This window comes from Amblyomma maculatum, chromosome 5 (assembly GCF_055883805.1).
Source record: "Amblyomma maculatum isolate TAMU_Amacu chromosome 5, ASM5588380v1, whole genome shotgun sequence".
Lineage (NCBI taxonomy): Eukaryota > Metazoa > Arthropoda > Arachnida > Ixodida > Ixodidae > Amblyomma > Amblyomma maculatum.
Genome location: NC_139348.1, coordinates 157,419,711 through 157,432,296, shown reverse-complemented (window position 1 = coordinate 157,432,296; position 12,586 = coordinate 157,419,711). Strand labels below are relative to the sequence as shown.

Genomic DNA, 12,586 nt, shown 5'->3' with positions numbered 1-12,586 from the left:
CAACTGCTTGGTTTCAGTTTGGTCACTGTAGTCTTAGCGGTGTTCATGCAAGTCCAGCGGTTAGTGGGTGCACGTCAGCCAGCTAACCATTCGCAGTTGTGCGGCATTTTGGGTGCTCGTCAATGGCACTAGGCCTTTTCTGCGCTTCCATTAGTGTGGTTCTTCTACTGCTCCAAAAATATGCGCCATTTAGTGCCATTGAGTGCGTCATGTGGTGAAACGTTGCACGTGATGCAGGCTGTTTGCGAGGAAGCACTGCCGCTACTACAGCATCGCATTACTATTGGAAAGCGGTTATCATTTTTGAACAGGTCTACTTTGATGTTTCTGGCTATGTGCACGCAATAAAACATTGATGGACAAGCCTAAATTGGTCATTGTTGCCTTGTTCTTGTCTGAAACTAGGGGACTATTACCCAGTCTTTTGCCAAATAAGTTTACCACGATGGAAGGGGTTCTTGTCTGTTTCGCAGGGAAGGCCATTCAATAAATCCAACGTTGGATGATTTGAACTTCATTGCTGGTCTCGTGAGGTTTGAATTAATGGGCTTGTACTGTACAACAAATCTTTTCATAGTTGGCTTTGCAGATGGCAGAAAAAATTATTTTCACTTTTTTTTTTCTTATTAAAGTTTTTTCTAGGTTCATGGCATTAATTTGATTTAGCATGTATTCAGGTGTGATATAGTGCAAGTTTTTCTTTGAGAAGAATGAGTTCCATCCTCTGCTGTCTCCCTTCATTGTTTCATTTTCTCTCTGTCCTTTGCCTATGGGCTCCTTGGGGTTGTTTTTGGATGCTGCAAGCTCCTAATACCTGTTCATGCTTCAGTACCCACCTCTACTTTTACCCACTTTGTTTTAGAACTGACTGCACTGTATGCTCACAGAAAGCATTTTCCCCCTATACCACTGTACACTGTTGTAATTATATTTGTCCTTTTTTTAACTGGCTTAGGGTCTTCACGCTCATTTTGACGTGCACGCTGGGTACCAGGTAACGGAAGTCCAGACATGTGGTGGCTCCTCAGTACCTTTTGAAAGCCTTTGAGGTTCCCTCACTCCTGAAAATGGGGAGAACTCTTGCTCACACGAGCAATTTCTCTCTTGAAAGGAGAAAAAAAGTAACGAGACACACCTGCGCGCGTTTGTGCAGTTCACCCCGATGTTCAAGGGCCTGCTCATCCTGCTTGCCGTTGGGCTGTCTCTTGCCATCATCGTGCCGCTGGTTGGCGTGCTGGTCCTCTGCTGCCGCTGTTGCTGCAAGCGGTGCGGTGGGGCTGACAACGTGCCAGAGGAGAAGGGGGACGCAGCCAGGCGCGGATGGCGGGGCGTCGTCCTCTTTCTGCTTGCCGTCGTGCTGCTGTGAGTCGCTGCTCCCATATTGCCCATCCACAGCAGGATGTGATGTAATAGGCCTACGCATCTTTGGGTAGATGCTTATCAGTGATTACATGTTAAGGCGAAAGCCTTTAATGGCTCACACTGTCGTTCGCAGAAGGTGTCACACTTCGTAACACCAACTCTGGCCTCTCCTTTCATATGGGAGGGTGATATCAGAATTAGTCTGCCAAGACCTTTGCATTCACTTTATCCCTAGGTCACGTAGGCACGTTCATACGGCTCGGTTAAAGCACGGCTTTATATGTTGACTGGTAGCCTACGTGATCGCGTCATACCGATCCAGGCATCCGTGCGGCGCCTTTCATTTGTCGCTTTTTTGAACGCCACGCCACACAGCATACAGACACAGTACAGCAGGCATCAGCGGCGTTTCAGATTGGTTTCTAGGAGAGAAGGTGCAATATGTGTCATTCTCCGCGGACACCTTAACCGAGGGTAAAAAATAAGGAGGAAGGTGTAAGTGAAAAAACTGAGAAAGAGGGGCCTTAATGGAGGGCTTCAGACAAATGCATGAGGCGAAAGTCTGATCGCCTCATCGCACTTTAGTGGTCCTGCCATTGGTGAAACATTTTGGCGAGCTTTATTGGTGGAGTGATTGCCCAGGACAAATGATTGTTCCTGATTTTGATCCTAAGATTAGTACGATTTTTTTTTTTTTCTGCGATGAAGTTTCGATGCACAATGTGCAAGTTTTCCTTGTAGCCATAAGGCTGCTGTTGGCTTGGTTCTTAAGAGTAATAACTCCGTTATTTTATAGACTTAGACACTGAGACCATTTGCTTGTACAGCATTTGAAGCAGCATTTTTACGCTTCATGTTTGTGGGAGTGAAGTGTCAGTTCGAATATGCCAGTAGTTCGAATTAAGGAAGTCTGAAAATGACGAGGATTGATTGTGATGAATGCATTCTTAGTGACCTTGCTGCTACATTGAGTTCGCCTTGATTTGGGGGAAGGGGTGACAGCAATGCTGATTACTCTGCAGTCGCACTCTTCAGAGTTCCCTCTGTGCCCTCTTTCGTTGCAGCTTTGCTGTGGTCTGTGCATTTGTGACGAATGCATATGTTCCGGCAGCGGTGATAAAATTCCCTGAAAGTCTCGGCAACTCCGCTCATGACGTCGTCACCATCGTGAACAAGACCAAAGATGTGAGAATGTGGTTACTCTTAGTCGGAATTTTGTTTGTTTATCACAGTGCCTGAGGCCATCAAGCAAGCAGGGAAAAAATATAAACTGCAGAAATAAAAAGTAAAAAGCTCTAGGCAGTGAATTAACTACAAAAGTCTAGTACAGGGCAAAATTTACAAGGAAATTAAAGGTATAGGGCCCTGAAGAATGAACCAGAGTGCCTGAATTGCACTTGAATTATGGTGCACAGTAACTTTAGCTTCTCGCACATGGCTAATGTGAATGTTGCACTTCTGGTGTTCTCCGTATCACCTGTACAGTCTTGGTCAAAAGTCCTAAAGCCAAAGAATTTTCACCTCAGTCTAAAAATTAAGCACTCATGTCACCATTAAAGACGAAAGGGCCGTGAAATGCGGGGGGGGGGGGGGGGGGAGGTAGTTTTTTTGCTGTAACAAGAAACTATTTGCTGGCATTTTAAAGGCCCTTTGGCCTTTAATGATGTCGTCATGGTTTCAGTTTGCAGATGAGACAAAAATCTTTTGGCTTCAGGACTTTTGACCAAGACTGTACATGTTGAAGGAACAGGTGTATGAAGATAAATGGAACAAAAGAAGGCACAAGAGAAAAAGCACTTCTAATATTATGCATTTGTGGGCGCTGTGTCTTTGCCTACTGCTGTTGTGCCTTCGAAATTGTTGTACAAAACGATGTAAAAACCATTGGCTGCATACAAGGTTGCATAAACAGGAGCAGGGACTGGAGAGTGGGCATCACTCACGAGTTCTAAAACTATGTGACGAATCAGTGACACTAGTGTATGTTTTGGTATTTGTGCAAGTCTTCAAGATGCTCTAAATATTAGCTGCATTAAAAATTGTTGCAGTGCTGAAAGGATTGTGAGGCCAGCATTGGCATAGCTCTAGTTAACATGAGATGGTAAATAGTTGATAAAGGTCATTTGTGTACAGTTCAGCACCAAGCAGAATGCCCAACACTTACTAAGGGCATGCTGGAAAGCTGCTCTGTTATAAAGTGGGAAAACGCTTGCCTGTGATAATTATACTAAAAATCTGGCATTTGTAGTAATGGCTCAGTGAGTAGAGCATGCTACTCTTTCTGAGTGATTAATCATTTCTGGAAACCTCTCTAATCAAAAGAAGTTCTAACTCAGGTTCATGGCTGGGTATGTTCTTGGCTGTCCTTTTTAGCCAAGAGAAGATAAATGCAGTTTTTTTTTTAATCTGACTATTATCAGGATTGCTGATTGTTAACATGTAGCATAATATAGGGTTTGCACAGGTCTTTGTAATCCTTGAATTCGCTTGATTTTCGGAAAACTGTTTCATGGTCTCTTGGAAATTGAGATGGTTACTTCTAAGAAGCAAAACTGCATGGAAGCACAGTTTAGAGAAGAATGGAATGGTCATCGTTGGCCTGCTTTCTCTCTCTCTCTATAAGGCCATCAATTCTTCTAAACGCCCTTCCTGGTCCCCTTGCCACTGTTTTCAGTTCCTTGTGTATTTTCTTGTCTCTAAACCGCACACTTGTTATTTTAATGTTACCTACAAAGTATCCTTTCCCTTTTTGACGCCCCTTTATATCCTTGAACGCTGTGAATTCAAGGTTAAATGTTATGTGCTGACCCTGGTGGTATCTGCAGGCAGTGGTTTTGAGCAGAATTCAAACCAAATACTGTGTTATATTATTGCGGCTGCATCCCATAGCCTCTGGGACTTCCAAGGGACTAATGTGCATGCTTCTCTGTGCAGGAAGTAGACATCCTGCTTGTGAAGAACTATGGAGAGTTCAAGGACGAGTTCCAGCAGAGGCTTAATGGTGGGTCCTTTGGCTTTTTGGTGCAGTCGTCTTGTTGCAGCATACTTTCCATGGTCATATTACTATGTCAACAGGATGTTTCCTGTTTGTTCCACTTTCTGCAGTGGCCATTGCTGCCCATTTGACACCTTTGCATTGTCCATGTGAAAACACATTTCCTGGGGTGATCCAGCTGCACATTTTTTAAATTTATTTTCATTTGTTTGTACATGTTCTTGTTACCAGAGTTTTTTTTTTTTTTTGTTTTTCATTTTTATGTGCAGATACTCTAGGATAGCCTTTGTGTCATTTCTCAGTAGAAGTGAAGGTTATCAGTCACCTAACCATACCCTGCTGGTCTTACCTCAAGTTTATGCATTGCTGTGAACTTTATTGCATTACGTTCTAATACGCTGAAAATATCATCTTGCCGTTCTTGCCCTTCCTTCCCTCCCCAGTTTGCACATTTCAAGTAGGCGACGATGTAGCCAAGATCATCACTGCATCCCCAGCCTTCAAACTCAAGGACGTCGCTGCGAGTGAGTCTCCCTTCATCTCCCTTTTTCCTCCATCTCTCCCTCTTTTAATGCAAAAGCCTTTAATGGCTCATACTGTCGCCGACAAAAGCTGCCCGAGCAACGGCCCACTTGATTGGTCGACTGAGAAGGGACGTCACCAGCCGTCAAATTAGAAGCGACCAGCCACAGGCCTCATCTTGTCTAGCGTTCCTGCCATCTGCAATCCCACACCTGAATGCGCGTCAAGGAACACCACGCGACAAGAGCGATGGTTTACCGTTCAAACGCACACTTGTCGGAGAAAGTGCGACAGATACTGCACTTTTCTTTTCCTGTAAACCAATTATAATTATATGTAGCATTGCAACGAACACCGATAAAAGGCAAACAATGAGAGGCAAATGATAGGAGCAGAAGGGTAGGCTTTAGTCATTCTCCTCTTAAGAGACATCTAAGAGATCCTCAAATTTTTTGCTTGCTTGCTTTGCTGGGTGCAGAATGCCCAGACATGGTGTCCTGGAGCCTTCAGTAAACTGTTTCTTTCGTCAAAAACAACATTCTGCGTGAAATTTGAAATATACTTGGGCCCTTCCTTGGACCCGTGCTGGGCCCATCTAGTAGCCTACCTATTTTTCTGACTCTAATCATAATGACTTCCCCAATATTTTGGACATTATTGAGGAACCGCCACGCTCCCCATTGAAATGTGTACAGAGTGCGGCACTTACTTCAGGCGCTTTTGTTGAACCGATGTAGCCACCAGCAATCGTATTTCTATCGAAAGTTCATATTTTTCAATCAGACATGAGCGCGAGCAAGCATCACTCTTGAAATTAGCTGGTTCTTCACTACCATGGAATTTATTGGAGCCAGTCGGGTGGACTGACTTGGATAGGCACCTCTGTTTGTTGCTCACTGTTGTCACTCGAGTTGATGACATGCTCATAATTTCATCAGAGTAGACTGCAGTAAAGAGATCGTGAGCCTGGAAGCGCAGTTGCATGGAAAACGGAACTTCAGCAGTGTCTGCTGTGCCGTAGACATCTGTGTTGGCAAGGAAACAAACAAGAAAGACCAGATAGTGGCCCGTGTGTGTTCACATTTTGCATGTGGCTCAAGACTCGTTCCTTGACCACTTTAGAAGCTGGTTATCAGCATCCTGACGTCTCTCTTACTGGCAAGCATTTTCTTTTGCTCCTGTGGTGTAGAAGCTGGGAGGATTCTAATGCTCTTGCATCCCACTTCTTTTATTATTTTATTTTTTAGCGTTTCCTGGCACATTAACATAGAGCTACAGGCAGACTTGTTTATCCTTTTTTTTTTTCCCCCCTCTTGAATGACTTTTTTTTTTTTTTCTGCATTCACAGATGTTGTGAACTTGAGCTCAGAGGTCAACAAGATTGCCACCTCAGCAGAGGAAGTAAAGAAGATCGTCTCGGATATCGAGGAGTGCATTGGCAGAATCCGAAGCTCTGTGGATGATGCATACAAAAAATGCAAAAATGCCCCCTCCGGCTCCTCTTCCTCCTCCTGCGATCAAATAAATCAGCAGAAGAAAGGCCTGGAGTTCACCCCTGTGCCTGTACGTACTTTTCCCACACATTGGAAGGGTTACAGCTCACCTACCTGCTCTTGAAGAGACTGCCATCAGCAACAACCTTTTACGGCAACTGGAGTGGAGCTACAGTAGCGGAAAAATCTTTTTACGCAGTGGAATATATTCTTTGCATGCAGTCATTTCCTTGGTGTATCACCAGTATTCAATACTTATGGCATATCTCTAAAACAGCTGACAACTTCCGACATTAAAAATCGAAGGAATGTGGTCCCCGACGAAATCAAGAGGGACAGCCGGGGCTTAGCGCAGAAAGTCTCGCTCTTTTATTGCAGACAGAGGTACTGCTGTCCACTGTTTTATATATTTCTTTCGGGGTTAATTTTGGCATTTCCAACGTCCATTGTGCCATATAATGTTGAGTGGCCCTGAACAGCAACCGGAACACACGCTGCTTATCTTTTGATTGGACGTGCAACAACACTGTCGTCTGCTTCCGTGGCTTACTGCAATTTCGAGGTGGTGTAAGGGGTGCTAGAAGAGAGAGCTGGGTAAGAGCAGTAGCTTGTGTGTGTGCTTATCTTGTGTTACAGCTTTTTTATGGTGGCTCGCTGTTGTTTGTCCGGTCTTGCACGGTGTCTACTGCCTCTTGACTTTGTCGACCATATGCTTACGGACGACGGAGGTTTTCATCGGTAGCGCTGTTTATGTTGTCTGCCTATATGTACGGGTGAATTACTTTGTGGCAGCTTACACAGAGATACGAGCAGGGACGTAGGGGAGTTTTTATTGTCCTTGCTGGTAGTATACTCGCATCTGGAAGCTGTAGAATGTGTAATGGTTTCGGGTGATGACCTGGGGTGTGGAAGATGGAAAAGAAGCTTACAGCAGGTTTAGTTTGTTGCTGTTGTTTGTTGGGGTGATGTAGTTGAATGGTGGTGTTAGACAGTTAAAAAGTCAGGGGTGGAACCACTGCTCCAAATGCTCCATTCTGCTCCAAACTGCTTTTTCTGCTCCATCCTGCTCCAAAATGCAAGATTGCTCCAAAACTTCTCCAAACTGGCTGCCTTGATGTTCTGCCATCAAATTTAGCAGAACACGGGAACAATGTTGCAGCACCATGGGCAAAGATATAACGCATCTTGCACTGGCCTAGACAGGAAAAGTAGAAATATAGGCTTGAAAATCAATATGCAGAAGACTAAGGTAACATTCAACAGCCTCGGGAAGGAAGAGCAGTTTACATTAGGTAGCGAAGTACTGGAAGTAGTAGGCAAATATGTCTACTTAGGACAGGTAGTAACCGCAGATCCAAACCATGAAAAGGAAATAACAAGAAGAATAAGATTGGAATGGAGCGCATTTGGCAAGCACTCGCAGATTGACTAGCAGCTTACCGGTATCGCTCAAGAGGAAAGTATACAACAGTTGCATCTTACCTGTACTCACCTACGGGGCTGAAACGTGGAGGCTAACCAAGAGAGTTCTACTCAAGTTGAGGAAAATCCAGAGGGCTGTGGAACGAAAAATGGTAGGGGTAACATTAAGTGGTAGGAAGCGTGCAGAGTGGGTCAGAGAAATAACTCAAGTTACCGACATTCTAGTGGAAATTAAGAAGAAGAAATGGGCATGGGCAGGACACGTAGTGCGAAGAGAGGATAACCAATGGTCGCTTAGGGTGACAAACTGGATTCCAAGGGAAGGAAAGCATAGCAGGGGGCGGCAGAAAGTTAGGTGGGCGGATGAGGTCAAGAAGTTCGCAGGGGTCAAATGGATGCAGCTGGCACAGAACTGGGTTAAGTGGAGAAATATGGGAGAGGCCTTTGCCCTGCAGTGGGTATAGCCAGGCTGATGATGATGATGATGATGCACTGGGCTTAATACAAATGAAATTTTTGTGAGTGAAGGAAGCATGGAGCATAATAAATATTTGTTTGCAAGTAAATTTGGTATGAGCCACAATTGATTGGAGATATTTAATTGCAGAGGAAAGAAATGCACTGTACATGTGACATAGCGCCTCCTCCCAGCCTTTTGAATTACCAGTGAAGAAAGTAGCGAGAGCAGCAAACGAAGCAGATAGTGTAAACTACCGCGAGCTGTTGGAAAACTTGTCCGGCTGCAAAAAATTACACAAGCCTTTGTAATGCTTTTACTATGAAAACAGGCCAGTACTTAAACATCGAGCCTCTGTCCATGATAAGCACGTCAGGCCTACTTCAGGTAAATTCATACCTGAAGCGTTATGGGTTGGTTAGTACGTCAAAGCTGTCGGTCGCTAGGAAGCTTCTCGAGAGTGTTGGAAAGGCATATGGCCTATCGCAAAAATATTAAAAATGAGCCCGAGTATTGCTCAAGCAAAGAATGATGAAATATTTGCAGGAGGCAGTGAAGCAAAGCTGAAAGATGGTGTACCCTTCAATGCCATCTATCTGTATCCCAAAGCTGCTCCAAAATGCTCGAGCCTGCTTCCACCCCTGAAAGTGCACTGCAAGTGACGAGACATTTTTCTAACCAATTCTTTCCTGTTTTTCACTACACGCTTGCAGCAGCATTTGTCAAGTACAGTGTAAAAGTTTGCTCTGTCATAGCCTCCTTTATACACTCTGTGACTGGCAACTCCGCGCTCCACGGCCGTCGCCGCCGCTCCTCCTCCGTTGACAAGTTACGCCGCTGGCTGCCAAGAGATGACGACAGCGACATAGGGTCACCGTCGTCAGGCGATTGCCGGGTGTGCCGTGTTGCAAAGCGGTCCGGATAGCCACGCGCTGCCGCTTTCTTGCTGTTTCGTGGATTGTTTTGCAGTGTGCAAGGTCATGCTTCTACTTTTCTCTGCCTTCGGGTGCTGCAGGAATACAGCATTGCACCAACTGGTAAGTGCCAGCTTTGCTTTGTCCTTCCGGCGATCGCTGCGAAGTGTTCAGCTGCTTTGAGGCTTGTAAAGTATACTGACAGCACCAAACACTGTGTTTATTAAGCGTCAATACTGCAATAGTAATGTTAGTAGTGCACCTGTGCTTACTGGACTGCAATACTAATTGCTTCCCTGCCTAGCTTGTCTGCATAGTGTGTTAGATGTGCTCCTGCGAAGTTTGTTTGTTTTTTTTGCACTATACGCTAATTACGAAATTTTGTGATAAAATAGAAACACAATTTTTGCCTATTGTGAAGATGACTTAAAGTTAGTTAAACCGAATCGTGCATCGGAAACCGCAAAACTCGTACTCAACCGCATTAAGGCCTGTGAAAAATGACAGCACCAGAAGTGTGTTTATTACGCGTCAGTAAGGTAATAATATTAAATGTAAACGTGTATTTTCTGGACTGCGATGCCAACTTCCTCCCTGGTTAACTCGTCTATGTGGTATGTTACATGGGCTCCAGCACAGTATTTTTTGTTTCACTAACTGTGCAATTTTGTGAAAAAATAAAAACACAAGCTTTGCCTATTGTGACGATTATTTTGGAGTGATCAAAACAGAAAGATGCAACGTGTATATTTGTCTTTCCTTGTTTTCAAGTTAAAAAAATAAAAAACGTTTGTACGACGCGCTGAATCATTGAAAGTAACGGCTGATACCAAAATTGTTCTCCTTGCAGATCTCAATGGCATACTGCGATGCAGTTGTTCCAATCATCTGTAAATCAAGCTGGCTTCTGAAGTGCTATCAGTGACAGCAGTCACCGTGAACATTTTTTCCTACTTGTGGCAACTATTCATCACACCACTTCTACATGGTACTCTTGTAGCAGAATTGCTGTTGAGAAATGTGTAAATAAATGCTGGTGCCTTTCTTCTTAAATTTTGTATTATTGTAGCGTAGACTGGCATTGCAATTTTTCTATTACCATTGGCGCTAGCGGAGCAGTCATGCAGTTTTTCGAGCCATACGCAATTTCTTGAAACTGCCTGATATAAAATGTTATATAAGCGTTGGTGTTATTGCCTAACAAGTATCATGATCACTCATTATGTTTAGTGGATGTCGGCCTTACAAGTATATATGCTGAATATGCACGATTCATGCTTAGGAATAGTTATCACGCTAGCGAATAACAGCGCTCCCGTCCCGCACCGATGTTCGTACCTGTGCGAACCGTGCGCCTCGTCCCCTACGTCAGTGGCGCCCGCAGCGAGGGGAGCGGCAGCGTTGCGCAACTTTACCCGACGGCGCCACTGTATTGTTCGCGTGGCGCGTTGACAGGCACAGAGAGTATAAAGGAAGCTATGACTCTGTTTGGTGTTAACTATCACTTTGACAGGTCTTTGGCCACAGGTGAGCAGTTGTGAAGGAAAGAAATGAAAGGGGCTAATTTAATTGAATTTATTTCCAAAAATTTTCTTCTTGTCTTTTTTTTTTTTTTTTTTTTCGTAGACACTGTATTGGGAATGTATGCACCTTTGTTGCAACAGGTTTTGTCACTGCTTGCTCAGTTATGCCTGATGCTGCAAGCTGTGATGTGAAATATACCTTTAAAGAGTAGAATCTCGATATGACTGTTGCAAAGTTGCAAAAGAAATCTTGAAATTTTGGATTTATTTGCGGCCACATAGCCACAATGGTGAGTACTACACGACTGGTGATCGAGGCTGGCAATGGGCATGCTGCGTTCCATCACATGTTGCGCCATGTCTGTATTCACTAGCTGTGCTGTGTTTAAGTGCGACTAGTGTCTAGTTCGGTATGACTTGCAGGTGCTCAAATCGGTGCTCAAGGCAGTGGCCGCATTTCACGAATTCATATATTCTTATAACCCAAGGTGGCACGGTAGTGTGTTCAAAATATGCATAATTTTGCACACTGTCCAGAAAATTTTACGAATTCATTTCATCTCAAAATTAATCGTCCAAATTCTTTTGCTCTAATTCTATAGTACTACCTGAACAAGTTTTCTTAAATGAGTTCGCCATTGCTGACAGGTTTGTCTATATTTAGTGCCACTAATTTGATAAGTGTCTGGCATTGAGATTTTTTTTTTTCTTGAAGCATGTAAATCTTAAAATGTGTCTGCAATAGATGTTATGGGGCTGGCTTCTTCTTTTTTTTATTCAGTACTCTTTTGCTCTCGGGAAGTTTGTTTTTAAACCTTGAATAATGAAAATATTCTCTTCAAATGAATCGGATATTATTGAAAGCTTGGCAGCGAATGCTACTGCTCAGTCTCTCTGCAAAATATGGAAATCATTGTTGTTTCAGATTTAATTACTAATTATGAAGGGTGCGCCTAATCTTATAGATTGTTACATCAAAACCTCTCAATCCACAATCCTTGTTTCGGGAGCTTGAGAGTGCTTAGAATTTTGAATTGTGGCTTGGCCCTAAGTTTGGTACGCATGGAGAACACATAAAGTGTATTCAAGAAATTTAATATCATTAATTATGAGTTATGAAAAGTGCGATCTCTTACCAAGTTGTCATTGTCAAGAGCCATGCGCTTGCCCTTCCTTTACTGCAGGTGAAACTGGACGACATTCAGAACGCTAAGCAGAACCTCGATAAGATCCAGCCTAGTGAACTCAAGAAGAAAGTTGATGAGGTATGCGACTTCATTTTCTTTTGTTTAAGTGGTAATCGTAATACCATGTTCACTTCTGTGTAGGTAGACACATTCTTTGTTTTGTATCCCCCTTCCCCCATATCATGCTACCGAAATTCAAGGGTTGACCAATTCACAAGTCATGGCCAAAGCAAGGCCATGCACCAGGCTGCCAAAGCAGGAAAAAGGGGCATGACGCCATTGATGTTACTGCAGTTATTGCGCCAAGTTTTCACATGCCCCCATGGACGTAAGATTCATAGAAAAGACTACCATATTTTCCGGTTAAAAGATGAACCTCAATTTACCCAGTCTGGGGCAATAAGACTTGACTATGCATGCATGTGCGACCATTACAAGATGCTTTGTGCCAAAAAGAAAACTCGTTACATGTAAATTACAGAAAAAAAGGCAACACTTATGCCTGGAAGTATTTTCGCATAGCGAGAGCAGAAACACTTTACTATTACTCTATCCTTGAAAGGCTTCATCTTTGGATGTTCTGTCAAAAAAAACGGGCAAATTTTTCACGGCAGCGCTGAGGCATCCTTTTCGTGCTCGTACCACTGCATTGATTGTGGCTGCGCTTGGACGCTCTGACACACATGGCAAAGCATACGCAGGAAGTGGGAA

At 43.7% G+C, this 12,586-nt stretch overlaps 1 protein-coding gene across 5 annotated transcripts in view; it reads left to right on the top strand.

Moving 5' to 3' along the window:
• The window catches only part of LOC146190084 (prominin-1-like), a 63,673-nt gene that overhangs the window by 16,855 nt on the left and 34,232 nt on the right, over nt 1–12,586 (top strand). For all 5 annotated transcript variants that reach the window (XM_084604823.1, XM_084604822.1, XM_084604825.1 and 2 more), the window contains 6 exons: nt 1,154–1,362; nt 2,427–2,547; nt 4,297–4,363; nt 4,801–4,881; nt 6,228–6,442; nt 11,873–11,953. In XM_084604823.1, the coding sequence (XP_084460949.1) occupies nt 1,154–1,362; nt 2,427–2,547; nt 4,297–4,363; nt 4,801–4,881; nt 6,228–6,442; nt 11,873–11,953 (774 nt within the window). The remainder of the gene's footprint in view (nt 1–1,153; nt 1,363–2,426; nt 2,548–4,296; nt 4,364–4,800; nt 4,882–6,227; nt 6,443–11,872; nt 11,954–12,586) is intronic.